Source organism: Leptopilina boulardi, unplaced genomic scaffold (assembly GCF_019393585.1).
Source record: "Leptopilina boulardi isolate dan_hultmark-lab unplaced genomic scaffold, ZJU_Lbou_2.1 LbouV2_211, whole genome shotgun sequence".
In the NCBI taxonomy this organism is placed as follows: Eukaryota; Metazoa; Arthropoda; class Insecta; order Hymenoptera; family Figitidae; genus Leptopilina; species Leptopilina boulardi.
This window is the reverse complement of record NW_026137765.1, coordinates 1,318,341-1,332,060: the sequence shown is the minus strand read 5'-3', so window position 1 is coordinate 1,332,060 and position 13,720 is coordinate 1,318,341. Positions and strand designations below refer to the sequence as shown.

General features: G+C 25.1%; 2 protein-coding genes across 12 annotated transcripts in view; both read left to right on the top strand.

Moving 5' to 3' along the window:
• LOC127278779 (uncharacterized) overlaps positions 1-10,073 on the top strand; it is a 92,966-nt gene extending 82,893 nt beyond the window's left edge. The window contains exons 5-6 of one of the 2 annotated variants that reach the window (XM_051300645.1): positions 9,175-9,245; positions 9,396-10,073. In XM_051300645.1, the coding sequence (XP_051156602.1) occupies positions 9,175-9,245 (71 nt within the window). In that variant the 3' untranslated portion in view covers positions 9,396-10,073. The remainder of the gene's footprint in view (positions 1-9,174; positions 9,246-9,395) is intronic. The other variant, XM_051300644.1, reaches the window with a different exon arrangement.
• Positions 10,074-12,766: 2,693 nt separating this feature from the next.
• Positions 12,767-13,720, top strand: part of LOC127278780 (uncharacterized) — a 33,997-nt gene continuing 33,043 nt past the window's right edge. For 7 of the 10 annotated variants that reach the window (XM_051300657.1, XM_051300655.1, XM_051300654.1 and 4 more), the window contains exon 1: positions 12,767-13,015. The gene's annotated coding sequence lies outside the window, so the exon portion shown is untranslated. The remainder of the gene's footprint in view (positions 13,016-13,720) is intronic. The other 3 variants (XM_051300656.1, XM_051300652.1, XM_051300651.1) reach the window with 1 other exon arrangement.

Below are 13,720 nucleotides of genomic sequence, written 5' to 3'. Positions count from 1 at the left end.
ATTTTTTCAGCTATGCAAAATTCTTCAGTTTTTTTTAAACCATAAGAAGAGGTAAAAACTTTTGTGACTAAATTCCGTCTCTCTAAAACTTAAACATAATCAGTGTTTTTTTAACTTATTCCCTAATTTTTATATAATAGTGAAATACTTTTATAATGTAAAAATTTCACTGCTATTTTTTTTTTTCTACGAAAAGTTAATGACAATACTAGTCAAAAATTTAGATTTTCTTTAAAAATTTTACAATTGTTAAAAAATTAAATTAACTGGGAAGGGAAAATTTTTCCATAGTCTGATTAAAAATCTCTTTTACTACTGATACATAATAATTTATAGGAATTTAAAGGTCTCACTAAAACTAACTTTTAAATAATTTAGAAAAATTTCAAAGTCTGTGACTGAAACTGTCCCTTATTATTGTTACGAAATAAATAAGAATTTTTTTAGTCTTGACTTAAACTGATTATTAACAAAATAATATAGAAAAAATTTCAAAGTCTGACTATAATTGATTCTAACTACTGTGAAAAAAAAAATTCATGGAAAATCGCAAATTGAACATTTCGTAACATTTGTATTTCTAAATTTTTTAAATAAAAACAATTTTTATTATTATTATTATTTTTTTAAATTAAAAATTTGTAATTGAAACAAACATAGCAATTGTAGAAAAAGTGTCTCTATTATCGTGAAATTGTAATTGAATGAGATTATAAAGGAATAATTTTATTTGAGTAGCATTTAGCAATGAAAGAACAGTTATAGAATGAAAACTGGAAATGAGAAAGTGAGAGAGAGAGAGAGAGAGAAGGGAAAACCCATCGCTATAATATAGTTTCAAGCACCGACTGAATGAACTTACTGACCAGAGAGAGAGAGAGAGAGAGAGAGAGAGAGAGAAAGAGCGTTGATAAGATTTGTTATTATAACTGTTACAATTGCTGAAAGCGCAGTCGGCATCGCGAAAGTCAATCGGCTTAATCCCCTAGCTATTTTCACCAAAAACCTGAGAATGTAAGAATGGTTTCCCTCGTTTTATTGGAAGCTCGGGGGCTTAAAGCCAGTTTGCAATCCGGAATTACCCCCGAGAGCTGCATCCCATGTCTACATTCAAGTACCATTGCTCCCTCTCGCAAATGATAAAAAATAAAGGAAAGAAAAGAAAAGTATTTCACCATTACGAGTTGCGTTGACCCTATTTAAAGTTCTGCAAACTTTTTTTTTATCCCCCTAAAGACTATGCCACTTTCATTTTTTCCCTACGCGAGAAAATATTTTCTTTACGAAAACTTTGAATTGGAATTCACCCCTGTTATATATATATATCAATTTATAAAATGAATTTTCTCCTTGCAAAACAATGTAATTCAGACATTTTTTTTTGTATCCGAGAAATAGAATCTAATTCTTCTATTTTAAATAAAAATTTTTTTTTTTTTTTTTTGAGAAGAAAAGATAAATTCTCGTGAGGAAAATTTTCTTCTCGTAAAAGTCTTCACAAATTCGACATCGTCGTAGTTGAAAGCAAAGTAAACCCTTAAATTTCCACCAGGAATCGAGTCCCATCGCCAAAAACAAAATTACCAGGCTCTTCGCCAAAAGCGGATTCTAAATCGTGTCTTGAAAATATTCCGAGAGAGAAAAGGATTTGTCGTTCATATGCGATTCGACACTTCGTCGTACGATGTGTGCCAATTCTCAGATCACCATTTACGTGAGAAAGCCACGTTTTTCGGTATATATGTATATATATATATACATATATCGAATATATAAATGTAGTTCGAGGTGGTAAAAATTCGAGAGAAAAGAAAGCGAAATATAAGTAAGAATAGAAAAATAGAAGAAAGGAAAAAAAAGAAGAAAAAAAAATACAAATCGCCGAAAGCATAAGGCATAAGCTTATTTTATGCAACCAGTCAACGTCCCAGTGGCTTATATATTCAATGCCTTCGGTAACGCCTTCAACTTATCCTACTGGCAGGTTTTCTTCGCTCTAGAGTCAAGTCCCTTTGGGGATATGCCTCGATCTTTTGTTGATATAAAAAAAAAAAATAGAAGAAAGATCAACGTCTATCAGTTAGGCTCTATTTTTCGTCTCTCTTGACATTTTCAAATCATCGGGAATAAAGTTTAAATTTATTTTAAAGCAAATATAATATATAAAAGTTAGGTCAACATTTTAAACAAAATAATTTTTTTTTCATTATATTTAGTTTTTTGTACTATTTAGTAAGAATAGAAAAATTTACGAGAATTTTAAAGTCTGACTGAAACTGTCTTGTACTACTGATGCAAAAGTCTCAAATTTAAAAAGTCTGACTAAAATTGAGTTTTACTACTGACAAAAAAAATTCACAAAAATTTCAAAGTCTTACTAAAAATGTCCTTTACTACTAATAAAAAATATACAAGAATTTTTTAGTTTGACCGAAATTGACTTTTACTACTGGCCAAAGAATTACAAATATAAATAAAGTCTGACTGAAATTGACTTTTACTACTGACAACATAATTCTAAAAATAAATAAAGTCTGACTGAAATTGACTCTTACTACTGACAAAAGAATTCACAAGAATTTCAATGTCTGACTACAAATGTCCTTCACTACTAATAAAAAATGTACGATAATTTTTAGTCTGACTGAAATTGACTTTTACTACTGACAACAGAATTCAAATGCTCAACAAAGTCTGACTAAAAATGTCCTTCACTACTGATACAAAATGTACAAAAATTATTCATTCTGACTAAAACTGACTTTTACTACTGACAAAAAAATTCCTAAGAATTTCAAAAGTCTGAGTAAAAATTTTCATTACTACTGATACGGAAAGGTACAAGAATTTTTTAGTCTAACCGAAATTGACTTTTACTACTGACCAAAAAATTACAAATATAAATAAAGTCTGACTACAATTCACTATTACTACTGACAATAGAATTCTAAAACTAAACAAAGTCTGACTAAAAATGTTCTTCACTACTGATAAAAAATGTACAAGAATCATTCAGTCTGACTGAAACTGACTTTTACTACTGACAAAAAAATTCCCAAGAATTTCAAAAGTCTGAGTAAAAATGTCCTTCACTACTGATACAGAAAGGTACAAGAATTTTTTAGTCTGATTGAAATTGACTTTTACTACTGACAAAAGAATTCTAAAGCTAAAAAAGGCCTACTACTACTGAAACTGACTTTCACTACTGGAAAAAATATAAAGTCTAACTGAAAATGACTCTTACTACTGATTTAAAAAGTTTCACTTGTTGTTCATTATTTTAAAAAATTTTCCTTTTTTTTACATATTTGTTTAATGCAACTAATTCATGTAGTAAATTTATCACACGATAAAACATTATTATTTTTTTTGTGTTTTTTTGGTTATTTCCGCATTCATTCGATTTTTCCCCTTTTTTTTCGTCGTAGGACTATACACTGGTAAAAAAGTTGGTTCCCTATTAGTCGGTAGAATTTTGATCGAAATCCACAACCAGTAGAAAATGGTTTTTTTTCTCTCTCTCTTTTTTTTGTACACTTTAATTGGGAAAACCCTCTCTCGCATAAAAGCTTTAGAGGCATTCTTTGTAATTGCGTATGTTTTTTTTTATTTGTTCTCATTGCAAAATTCTGCACGCAGTTTAATTATTAACTTTTTCTATAATATACTCATATTATGGATTAATAATTAACTTCTTAGTTGATTGCTCTAATTATAAACATATTCTGAGCATATATATTAATCTTCTCGGTTGGAAAGTTTCGCAGTGAGAATTCAAGTAATAAATTAAACAATATTTAAGCATAAACTCTCTCTCTCTCTCTCTCTCTCTCTCTCTCTCTCTCTCTCTTGCAAGTGCTTATCAGAGTTTTCATGCTGTAAACGCTCCATCTGGAAAAACAGTGAAGGTTGATACCGTTCATAAGTTTTAACAGCACTTTCCAAAAAGTTTTCCTCACATTCTCCAGTATAATTGGAACGTCAGAAATCGTCAACGTCGCTTATTGAATTTGACTTGCTGAAACTTCTATTTAAACTCTCAGTTTACTTGGTAATTCGAGATATATGTGTACACCAATTTGATTTTTTTTTTTTTACCAAAAAAACTCCACTTTTTTAAACGGAATTTTCTGGTTTCCAATTTACAAAAGACACATTTTTTTATGAATCTATAATACTTTTTTAATAATACAATTTTAAAAAATTATATTTATTTATTAATTTTAAACCAAAAAAGTTTCTTTAAATTAAAAACATTTTTTTTTTCATTCTGAAACCATCATTCAAACACTGTTGAAATTCTACATTCGATTTCGCTTACCAACTGTCCTGACCTGTTTGCAACTTGAAAGCAGTGGTTTTCGAGGTTTGCACTCCCACCCCTCTTAAAGTTCTCTCTTGGCATTTGTGTAAATAGACTTTGCACCTGAGTTGCACAGAATTATTTACAAGAATTGTGGGTGTGCGACGAAACGAACATGGTTTTGTCCAAAGAGTTTATTCTCACAAACGTCCTAGAAAGTTATTATACAAAGAAGAAGAACAAGAAGAAGAGAAATCGAGAAATAGTAAAATCGGCCCAGTTTATACATTTATATATATATATAGGGTCAAAGTATATTCAGAAAAATGGGCTGAAAAGTGTAAGAATGGCTGCCGTTAGAAAACGTAATAAATATTATCTTCCTGCATGTATGCAAAGTTAGAGTGGCAATGAATTACCCTTTGCGAGAGTTCACCACCTGTTCTCGGGAAGGGTTTCTTCACTCCATTTGCGCCTTGTCAAAGGAAAAAAAAGGCAAAAAGAAAAAAAAAACAATACCCAATATATTTTTTTATAGTAAAAAAATAACCTTACAATTGTTGTTAAAAAGAGTCGAAATATATTATGTCTGACTAAAACTATCTTCTACCACTTATTATATTTTTGAGGAAGTAACATACGATTTGTCTGACCAATATTGTCTTCTACTACTGATAGAAAAATTGCAAGAATTTTTAAATATTTCGTCTGACTGCAAAGCAAATTGTTTTCTGATTGAAAAATCACAAAAAAATATGTCTGATTGAAATTGACTTTTACTACTGACAAAAGAATTCACAAAAATTTCAAAGTCTGACTAAAACTGACCTTTACTACTGATTCGAAAAGTTCGAGAATTTTTCATTCTAACTGACTTTTACCACTGATGCCAATGTAATAAGAATTTTCAAGTCTGTCTAAAGTCATCTTTTACTACTAAAGCAGAAATTACCAAAAAAAAAAAAATTTCTACAATTTTGACTGACCAAATTCGAGTTTTACTACTGATATCAAATTTCAAAAAAATATCTCCCAATATTCAGTTTTCTCTACCGATATTTTCTTCCTCAATTTTATAAAAAATATCTCTCAACTTTTTCTCTACGAATATTTTTTCAACCTAATATAAAATATAATAAATTTTCTGATGAAATTTCACTTTCACATCTAGTCAAAGAACACATTTATAATATCACCAAAAAAAAAAGGAGAAAATTTTCCCTTTTTCTTTCATAGTAAAAAAAAAAAAGAAAAAAATTGGATTTTATGTCACTACCGGAAGCTGAGTCGTGTGCTTGAAAATGTGGATGCCAGTCTAACATGTGAAATTCAAATTACTTTTCTTTCTCGTATCTGAAATTTCCAATCAAACTTTTTTCATATCAATGCAATAAACACTTTAAATCGAAAAGTAACTTTCTATTTTCCCCCCCCCCCCTCCCCCACTCCACTCTTAAAATAGCAATTTTAACTTTTCAACAATATTTATTCTTTTAACGTGTCTTATCATTGTGTGTGTGTGTTTTTTTTAAAATTTTTTTAACTGGAAAAAATATTTTATTTTAAAAAACTACATTTTAATGAAGTGAAATACTTTTTATATTGAATCGAATTTTCACTTGAGTTGAAGGAAGTTTAATATGCTTTTGTTTATGTTTGTGTGTGTGTGTGGTAATTATTTTTAAGTAATTGCAAATTTATTTTCAAGTTTCAATTCGAATTGCTATTTACTGAGTTGACATTTGCACATCTCAGGCTTTTGCTCATTTCCTTAACATTCTCTCGAGGAGATTGCAAGATTGTAAAAGTTTCTCAAGTACTGGAACTTGTACATCGCATCTTTGCAGCCAAGCTTGGCACTGATACACCTTTAACCTCGAGAAATATATATATATATGTATATACAGGTAAATATACGTAAATATACGTAAATATATATATATATATATATATATATATATATATATATATATATATATATATATAGTCTTTCAAAGTCGACTTGCCACACCGTCACAGCCAATCTCCGGCACTATATTTCCAAGGAAATGAATCATTCGCATTCGTTTGAGGGCACGTGGTTGAGGGTTGCCTACTGGATTGGCTTGTGGACGAACACGCTTAAATTGACTGTTAAATTCTGATCCGATTTATTTTACGAAAAATCTCTCATTCTTTTCGATCTCAATTCTTTTTTTTTAAACTTATTTCATTTCTCGCAATAATACAGGTAAAATTTTATTGATATTTTTTATAGTAGTCAATAAAAAATTAATATTACTTCAATATTAGTAAAGAGAAAAAAATAGAAAATATTTTTTTACGTATTTAGATAAAATAATACTTGAAAAAATATTTTACTACTGATATCAAATTATTTAAAAAAAATTCAATGTCTGTCTAAAACTGCCTTTTTCTACTGATAACAAAACAAAAAAAGAGGAGGTCTAACTGAAATTGACATTAACTAATGTGAAAAGAATTCTAAAAATAGAGTCTTACTGAAACTGACCTTTACTACTGATTTGAATTTTTCAGTCTGACTAAAACTGTTTCTTACTACTGACAAACAATTCTAATTATAAATAAAGTCTGACTTAAATTTATTCTTACTACTGAAAAACAATTTTAAAACTAAAAAAAAAAGGCTAAATAAAATTGACTATTACTACTGACAAAGAAATTCGAAAAATAAATATAGTCTGACTGAAATTGACTCTTACCACTGACAAAAGAATTCACAAGAATTTTAAAGTCTAACTAAAAATGTCCTTTACTACTGATACGAAATGTACAATAATTTTTCAATCTGACCAAAATTAACACTTACTACTGACTAAAGAATTTTTTAAATCTAATAAAAAACATTAGAAATTAAAATATCGAAACAAAATTTATTTAGAAACAAAAATAAAAAATTTTACCAATTTTTATATCAATAAAAAAAAGGGATTTATTTCTAATTACAATCACTCTGTTTATTAATTGTTTACATTCATATTTCATATATAAATATCTATATATCTTCTTTTTTATATTCACAGTAAATTGTCTCCTATCATTGATATTACGGTTCGATTGCTTTTTAAAATGCATTAACGTTTTACAATCAATTTAAAAACTGTTTTTTTTTTTTTTTTTAAAATTGCCTTTTAAAATATGCAACCCATTTGGCTTTGTCGATTATTCTAAAATAAAAATTCATGAAAATTGATCAGTCTATGGTTTCAAAAAAAATTTTCATAAAAAAAATAAATTATTTTAATAAAAATAGAAAATAAAAAAAAATGAAAAATAATTTTTCTTTTAATTTTTCTGAATCTCTATTTCTTGAGTATTTTATTTTATTTTTGTAAAAGTATCCGAAGGAAAATAGGCATCTGCTGCTACCGTTGCAGGAAAATTTCACAAGCTTAAGTGAAAAAGAGGAAAGAGAGAAAAAAAAAAAAAAAAACTAAATCGACTATAGAAGAGTATGTAAAATAGGTTGCTCATTTTCCATCATTATTTTAAAATATACGCGGTGGAAATTTTTTTTTAACGAGAATTTTAGTGATAAACAAAATAGGGTCCCTGGTAATAAACATTCCCACCTAAAATACATTCTCTCTCTCTCTCTCTCTCTCTCTCTCTCTCTCTCTCTCTCTCTCTCTCTCTTTCTCTTTCTCTCTTCTATATATATTTTTTTCTTTCCCATACGTATGACAAGCATATAAAGTAGATTTTATGAATTTTTCATGCAATGCAAATGGACATAGTTCCTTTTATTTCCGGTGGTGGTTTTCGGTGTACTCAGTTATCGTTGGATGTGTTAATGTTGCAATTAAGACAAAAGAGAGATCGTTTTAAATAAAATTTTAAATACAATGACCATAGAACTAAGTTTAAATTAACTGTTTCGAAAAACTTGTAGCAATGTATTTTCTTCTTTATTGCAAATTCAATGAATAAACAAATTTTTTTTTCATATACACAATCATAACTTTTTCAAATAATTATTTTACAATTTTCACATTTTTCAAATAAAATTCCACACTCTAAATCTGAATTAGTAAAAATGTTTACTAATTTAAATTAGTGACTCACATTCTGCTTTAGAATTAGTTAAATTTTACTAATTGTTAGTAAAAGTTACTAATAATTAGTAATATTTTACTAATTCAGAAGCAAAAAGTGAGTCACTAATTCAAATTAGTAAACTTTTTTACTAATTCAGATTTAGAGAGCAGAGCAAAATTATTTTTAGTTTTTAATTAGATTCTTTTTTTTGTCAAAAAAAAAATGAAAATTAATTTTTTAATTATATTTATTTAATAATTTTTATTCTCTTAATTTAAAATGAAATACTAAAAAAAAATATTAAATGTAAAATAAAATTATCAACGAAAATATGAATAAAAAAAAAGAAAAAAAAAATTTTATTTTATATTCTATTATTAATATGCACGATAGCATGAAAGACGCTTCCTTTCTTTTTATAAACCAAACAGCTCGAGATATTTGCATGATTGCTTCAAATATTCCTCTATTCATATATGTAATTACATGTATAGTGTCATCGTTTAGTGAACCCATAAATTCTAACATCGTACACCCTCGTTAAATTTTATCCGGCTCACCTAACCCTTCTTCCTAACTATGTACACACTCAATTGTCAGAAATAATAGCAATATAAATTGTAATTTCACTCCAGGTGCATTGAAAAAAACAATTATTATATTCCCGCAGTTTATTAATAGAAAAAAAATAAAAAAATTATTAAACATAATAACCAAATGACAATTATTTATATTCTTCTATATCTAATGGAAAATGTAATTTTCATCATATATTAATAAAATATTTTTTCTTTTTTTTTCTGTTACAGTTAATAATGCCAGTATGAGGTCGTTAGCTCTGATATTAATAATACTTCAATTTTTCACTGTTTTAATATAGGTAAGTTCAACAATAAACCCCAAATATTATGATTCAATTAGGAAGTCCTATATTTATTATTTATTTACTTCCCTTATAATTAGGGGAAAAATTTAATATTTTATTAGTTTACAAAATTATAATTAAAAAAAAACACGATTCTTTTTACAGATAAAAACTAGTCTCTAAATCGACTATAGAAGAATTCTCTTATTTCTGATATAAATACTAAAATAAGGAAGAAATTTCAACAGGTCTAGGTGGAGAATTCAATTTTCAATAAAAAAATTCTCGATTTTCGATCATCAAGAAATACATATAAATTAAAAAACTAATTTTTTAATTTTGAATTTTAAAACTAATTCATATGTTAATATTTACTAATTCTAATTTTTCTAATATTTTTCTTTTCTATTTTAAAATAGAATTTTCTTTTTTTTGCGGTTAAAATATCATACCGTATATCAAAAAAAAAAAAAATTCTTATAGTAAATTTTGTAAATACACCTCTACTTGTAAATATCGAACAAAAAAATTGTATAAAAAAAAAAGTACAAGATATGTCGAAAGAGAAACTTTTATGTATAACATCTATGTAAAAGTAAATTTTATTATCTATATATATGAAATATAGAAAATATTTATAAAAACATTCAATTCGTAATGGATAAAATATAAAATATTAAATGCCATCGTTGAATGATTGTAAAAAATATATATGTATCAGTTACATAAAATTATAATATCATATCTAAAAATTTTGTATAATTACTTCAATTATGCAAAAAAAAAACAGAATCTATGTGGAAATATATGTCTGTAAATATCACACGTAAAATTATAAATACTGATGATTTAATTTATTATTAAATAATAATAATTTATTCTATCTAATTTATTACAAATTTTATAAAAAAAAAGAAAAAAATGAATTTATTAAAATTTTATCAATTTGTTTTCTAAGTGACAGAAAAAAAATAGTGATATTTTTTAAAATTTTGATTTCAATAATCGTATGTTCTTAGCCAATAATTTAATAACAAAAAGAAATGAAATAATTTTTTAAATTTATTTCAACAAAAATAGTTCAACTATTCTTATTCAATAATTTCATAATAATTATTGGATAAGAAATTTAATTTTCACAATAATTTTTTTACTTTTTTTTTAGAAACAGAAAAATTTGTCAATATTCTGTAATTAAAAGTCAATTAAAATTAAAATCATTATAAATGATTATTATTACACCAATATATTCGATTAGTTTCCATTTTGTCTGCGCTACTTTTAAATAATATTAATTTTCCATTGAATTTAAAACAATTATTTCATTAAAACAAAAAAAGAATTCTTGATCAAGAAATGTAAATTAATTTATCGAAATGTAATATTTTTGTCAAATGACTACAGAGAAATTTAATTTAAAAAAATTTTATCAACTTTCTATATTCGTAAATAAATCTACTAATTATTGCATTATTTTAATTAAATACACAAATTAAAATTGTATACTGAATTTATTCAACAATTGAATTAACAATATAAGTACAGTTCGTGTAATATATATATACTCTGTACAGGAATCTTCCACAATTTCCTAGTCTGATTTTTAAAAATTTTCTACCAAAAAAAAATTTCCCAAAAAAAATATTATTTATAACATATATTAACCAAACAATGAAATACGTACACAATCAAAATGTCAATGATTTCTGTTCATATTTAATTACATTCTCATTATAAATGAGAAATTATTTTTTTTTTTCAAATACTAATTTTAAAGTATATTTATTGTTTCTTCTTTTTTTAAAAAAAAAGACCAGGAATTATTGACATTAATTATAATACTTGTACAATAAATATAATAATATAGTATTTGTGTAAATATATTATTGAGTATTGTGTATAAAAAAAAATTAATTCAGCGTGGATAAAAAGCACACAAAAACACAAAATGTTTTAGTCAAAAAAAAAAAATTTAATGACTTTAAACCTAGTCTTGTACCTAATCACACAAAATATACCAAATAAGCGACAGATAAGTCTTAAAAGTTAAGTTTAAATTAACGAAAAAAAAAGTTATTATATATATATATACATATAAATGTAATATTAATATTGAAAAATGATGTACAGTGTAATGTTTCACATATATTTAATGTATATGAAAATGCCGAAGAATAAAAGAATTTGTTACCAAATATTTTATCAATCATTTTTTATTTGCCAAAATTTTAATTTTTGTTAAATAAAATTTTTTCTTTAAAATTATTTCTCATCTCAATTTTTTTTAGAAAAAATAAAAAATTGGAGGAAAAAATCATTTACATAAAGGTAAGTATTAGTCAACGATTAAAATTAAAATAATAAAAATATAGAAATGTAGAATTAAAAAAAAAAATGAGTAGTTTTTTGATTTATTATTATTTAATTTGAAAATAAACTAATGAATTTAATTGAATGTAAAATATTTTAATATGGACACAATATGCATCGATTCTAATTTTACAATGTTATAATGAGATTCTATTATGTCCGGGTACTATGTTCATACTGTGAAGTTTCGAACTAACCTGTTTCCCTTTAGATTGAATTTGTGGCCAAGTGTTTCTGCGGATAGGAAATTTCGTTGTATAGTTATAGTAGAGAGTGAGAGGGACTATCAAAAGTAGTTTATTTTAACCCAAAATATATAGACCTTATTCACCGAAACATTGTTGTTAAGTACTTAAATACAATTTTAATAAACAAATTAATTTACTATTTCTGCTTTTATCAATTTTTTTTTCTAATATAAAAATATTTATTTTTTTGAATAAAAAAATTAATATAAAATATAAAAATAAATTAATAATAAAATATAGATGTGAGTTAATTAGAAAATTTCTTATAAGGTAAGTGAAAACATATTTTTCTTAATCAATATAAAAATTCTTTAATGTACCATTTTTCCATTGGATTAAAAATTAAATTATTAATATCAACGTTCAATAAATGAACTATATATTCACAAAATTCCAATAAATTTTCCTTAGATGTAAAATGTATAAGCTTAAAATTCTTTAAGCAAGGAATTTAAAATGAACAATTTCAACAGAAATTCCACTATAAGGAAGAAAACATTTGATAATGTGAAAAATTTATTTTTTTACTTCATAAATTTAAATATTAATATTCTAATGAAAAATATTTATTATGTTAATTAATAAATTGTAATTGTATTAAATTTATTGTCAAACGTTATATAATTAATAATAAAATGAAAAATTAAATTTAAAAAATAAAATAAGTATATTTTTTTATTTATTTATATAATTTTTTTCTTATTAATTTATTGAATATTGAATATAAATAAATAATTACTGTAGAATTAATTTTAATCATTTTTAAAATACTTAAAAGAACGATTTTATTAGTTAGAAAGAACTTGAAATTTTAGGATCACTGAATACGCGTTTCATTTGTCGCGCAAGCTCCGTAACTTGCGCAAGCTCCGAGGACTCTCACCTTAGAGGAGTAGATTCGTGATATTTGCTAGTAAGCCGCGTTGTGCCCTACGGTAAACACGTATTTGGTTGCACATGCTTAAAAAAAGAAAAATATTATGACCTTTACGAAATTCTCAACATATACTATTTTTACTTCTTAATCAAAAAGTCAGTATTCCAATTTTCCTTCTAAAACTTTCGCGCTCCTAGTCGGATTTAAAAAAAAAAATTCATTTCAATCTGTTTTTCAATAGGAATTTAATATTTTCAGTGCTATTTTGTGTTACAGTGAATTAAAAAAAGGTGCATTGAAAAGTGTATTACTTTTTTTTACATTAGTCAATTTTTTATAATTTCCATTTTACAAAAATTATTTCAAATTATTTTAAGAAAATAATAATGAAGATGATGATGGAGAAAGTAAAATAAAAAATCTCTCAAAATTTAAAATCACTAATCTCAATTTCAAATACAAATTTTGGGATAAAATTTTTCTTTTTACTTTTTTACAAATTTGAAATTCAATAGAATATATATATATATATATATGTATATATAAAATGGACTTTTATATCATGAATGAATGCTATAAAGATTGTTGAAACATTTACAGAAGGGGGGGAAACTTGTTTCACTAGTGTATATATGGGTGTGGGAAATAAACGCAAAATAGAAATGAAGTACGCCATTCGTTAAAATTTGTGTTCAAAGGAGAGCTTTAATTCCCATTTTCCTAACGAAATAGAGGAAAAGCTCAATTTTAGTGTGGGTAATCATCGACTTTAGGTTGAATAATTAAGGCTCGAAAATCAACTCGTTGTGCAAATTATCAAGCACAAATTATTAATACCTTATTATAAATACCATTATTTCAATTAAATAAAATTCTAATTATTTTTTTTTTCTCCAAAAAAAGACAAAATTACAAAATTTTAACCTTTAATCAAAATAATATTTAGATAATGAAAAAATAAAATTTTATTCAAATTTTGTGTTAAGAATTTTTAA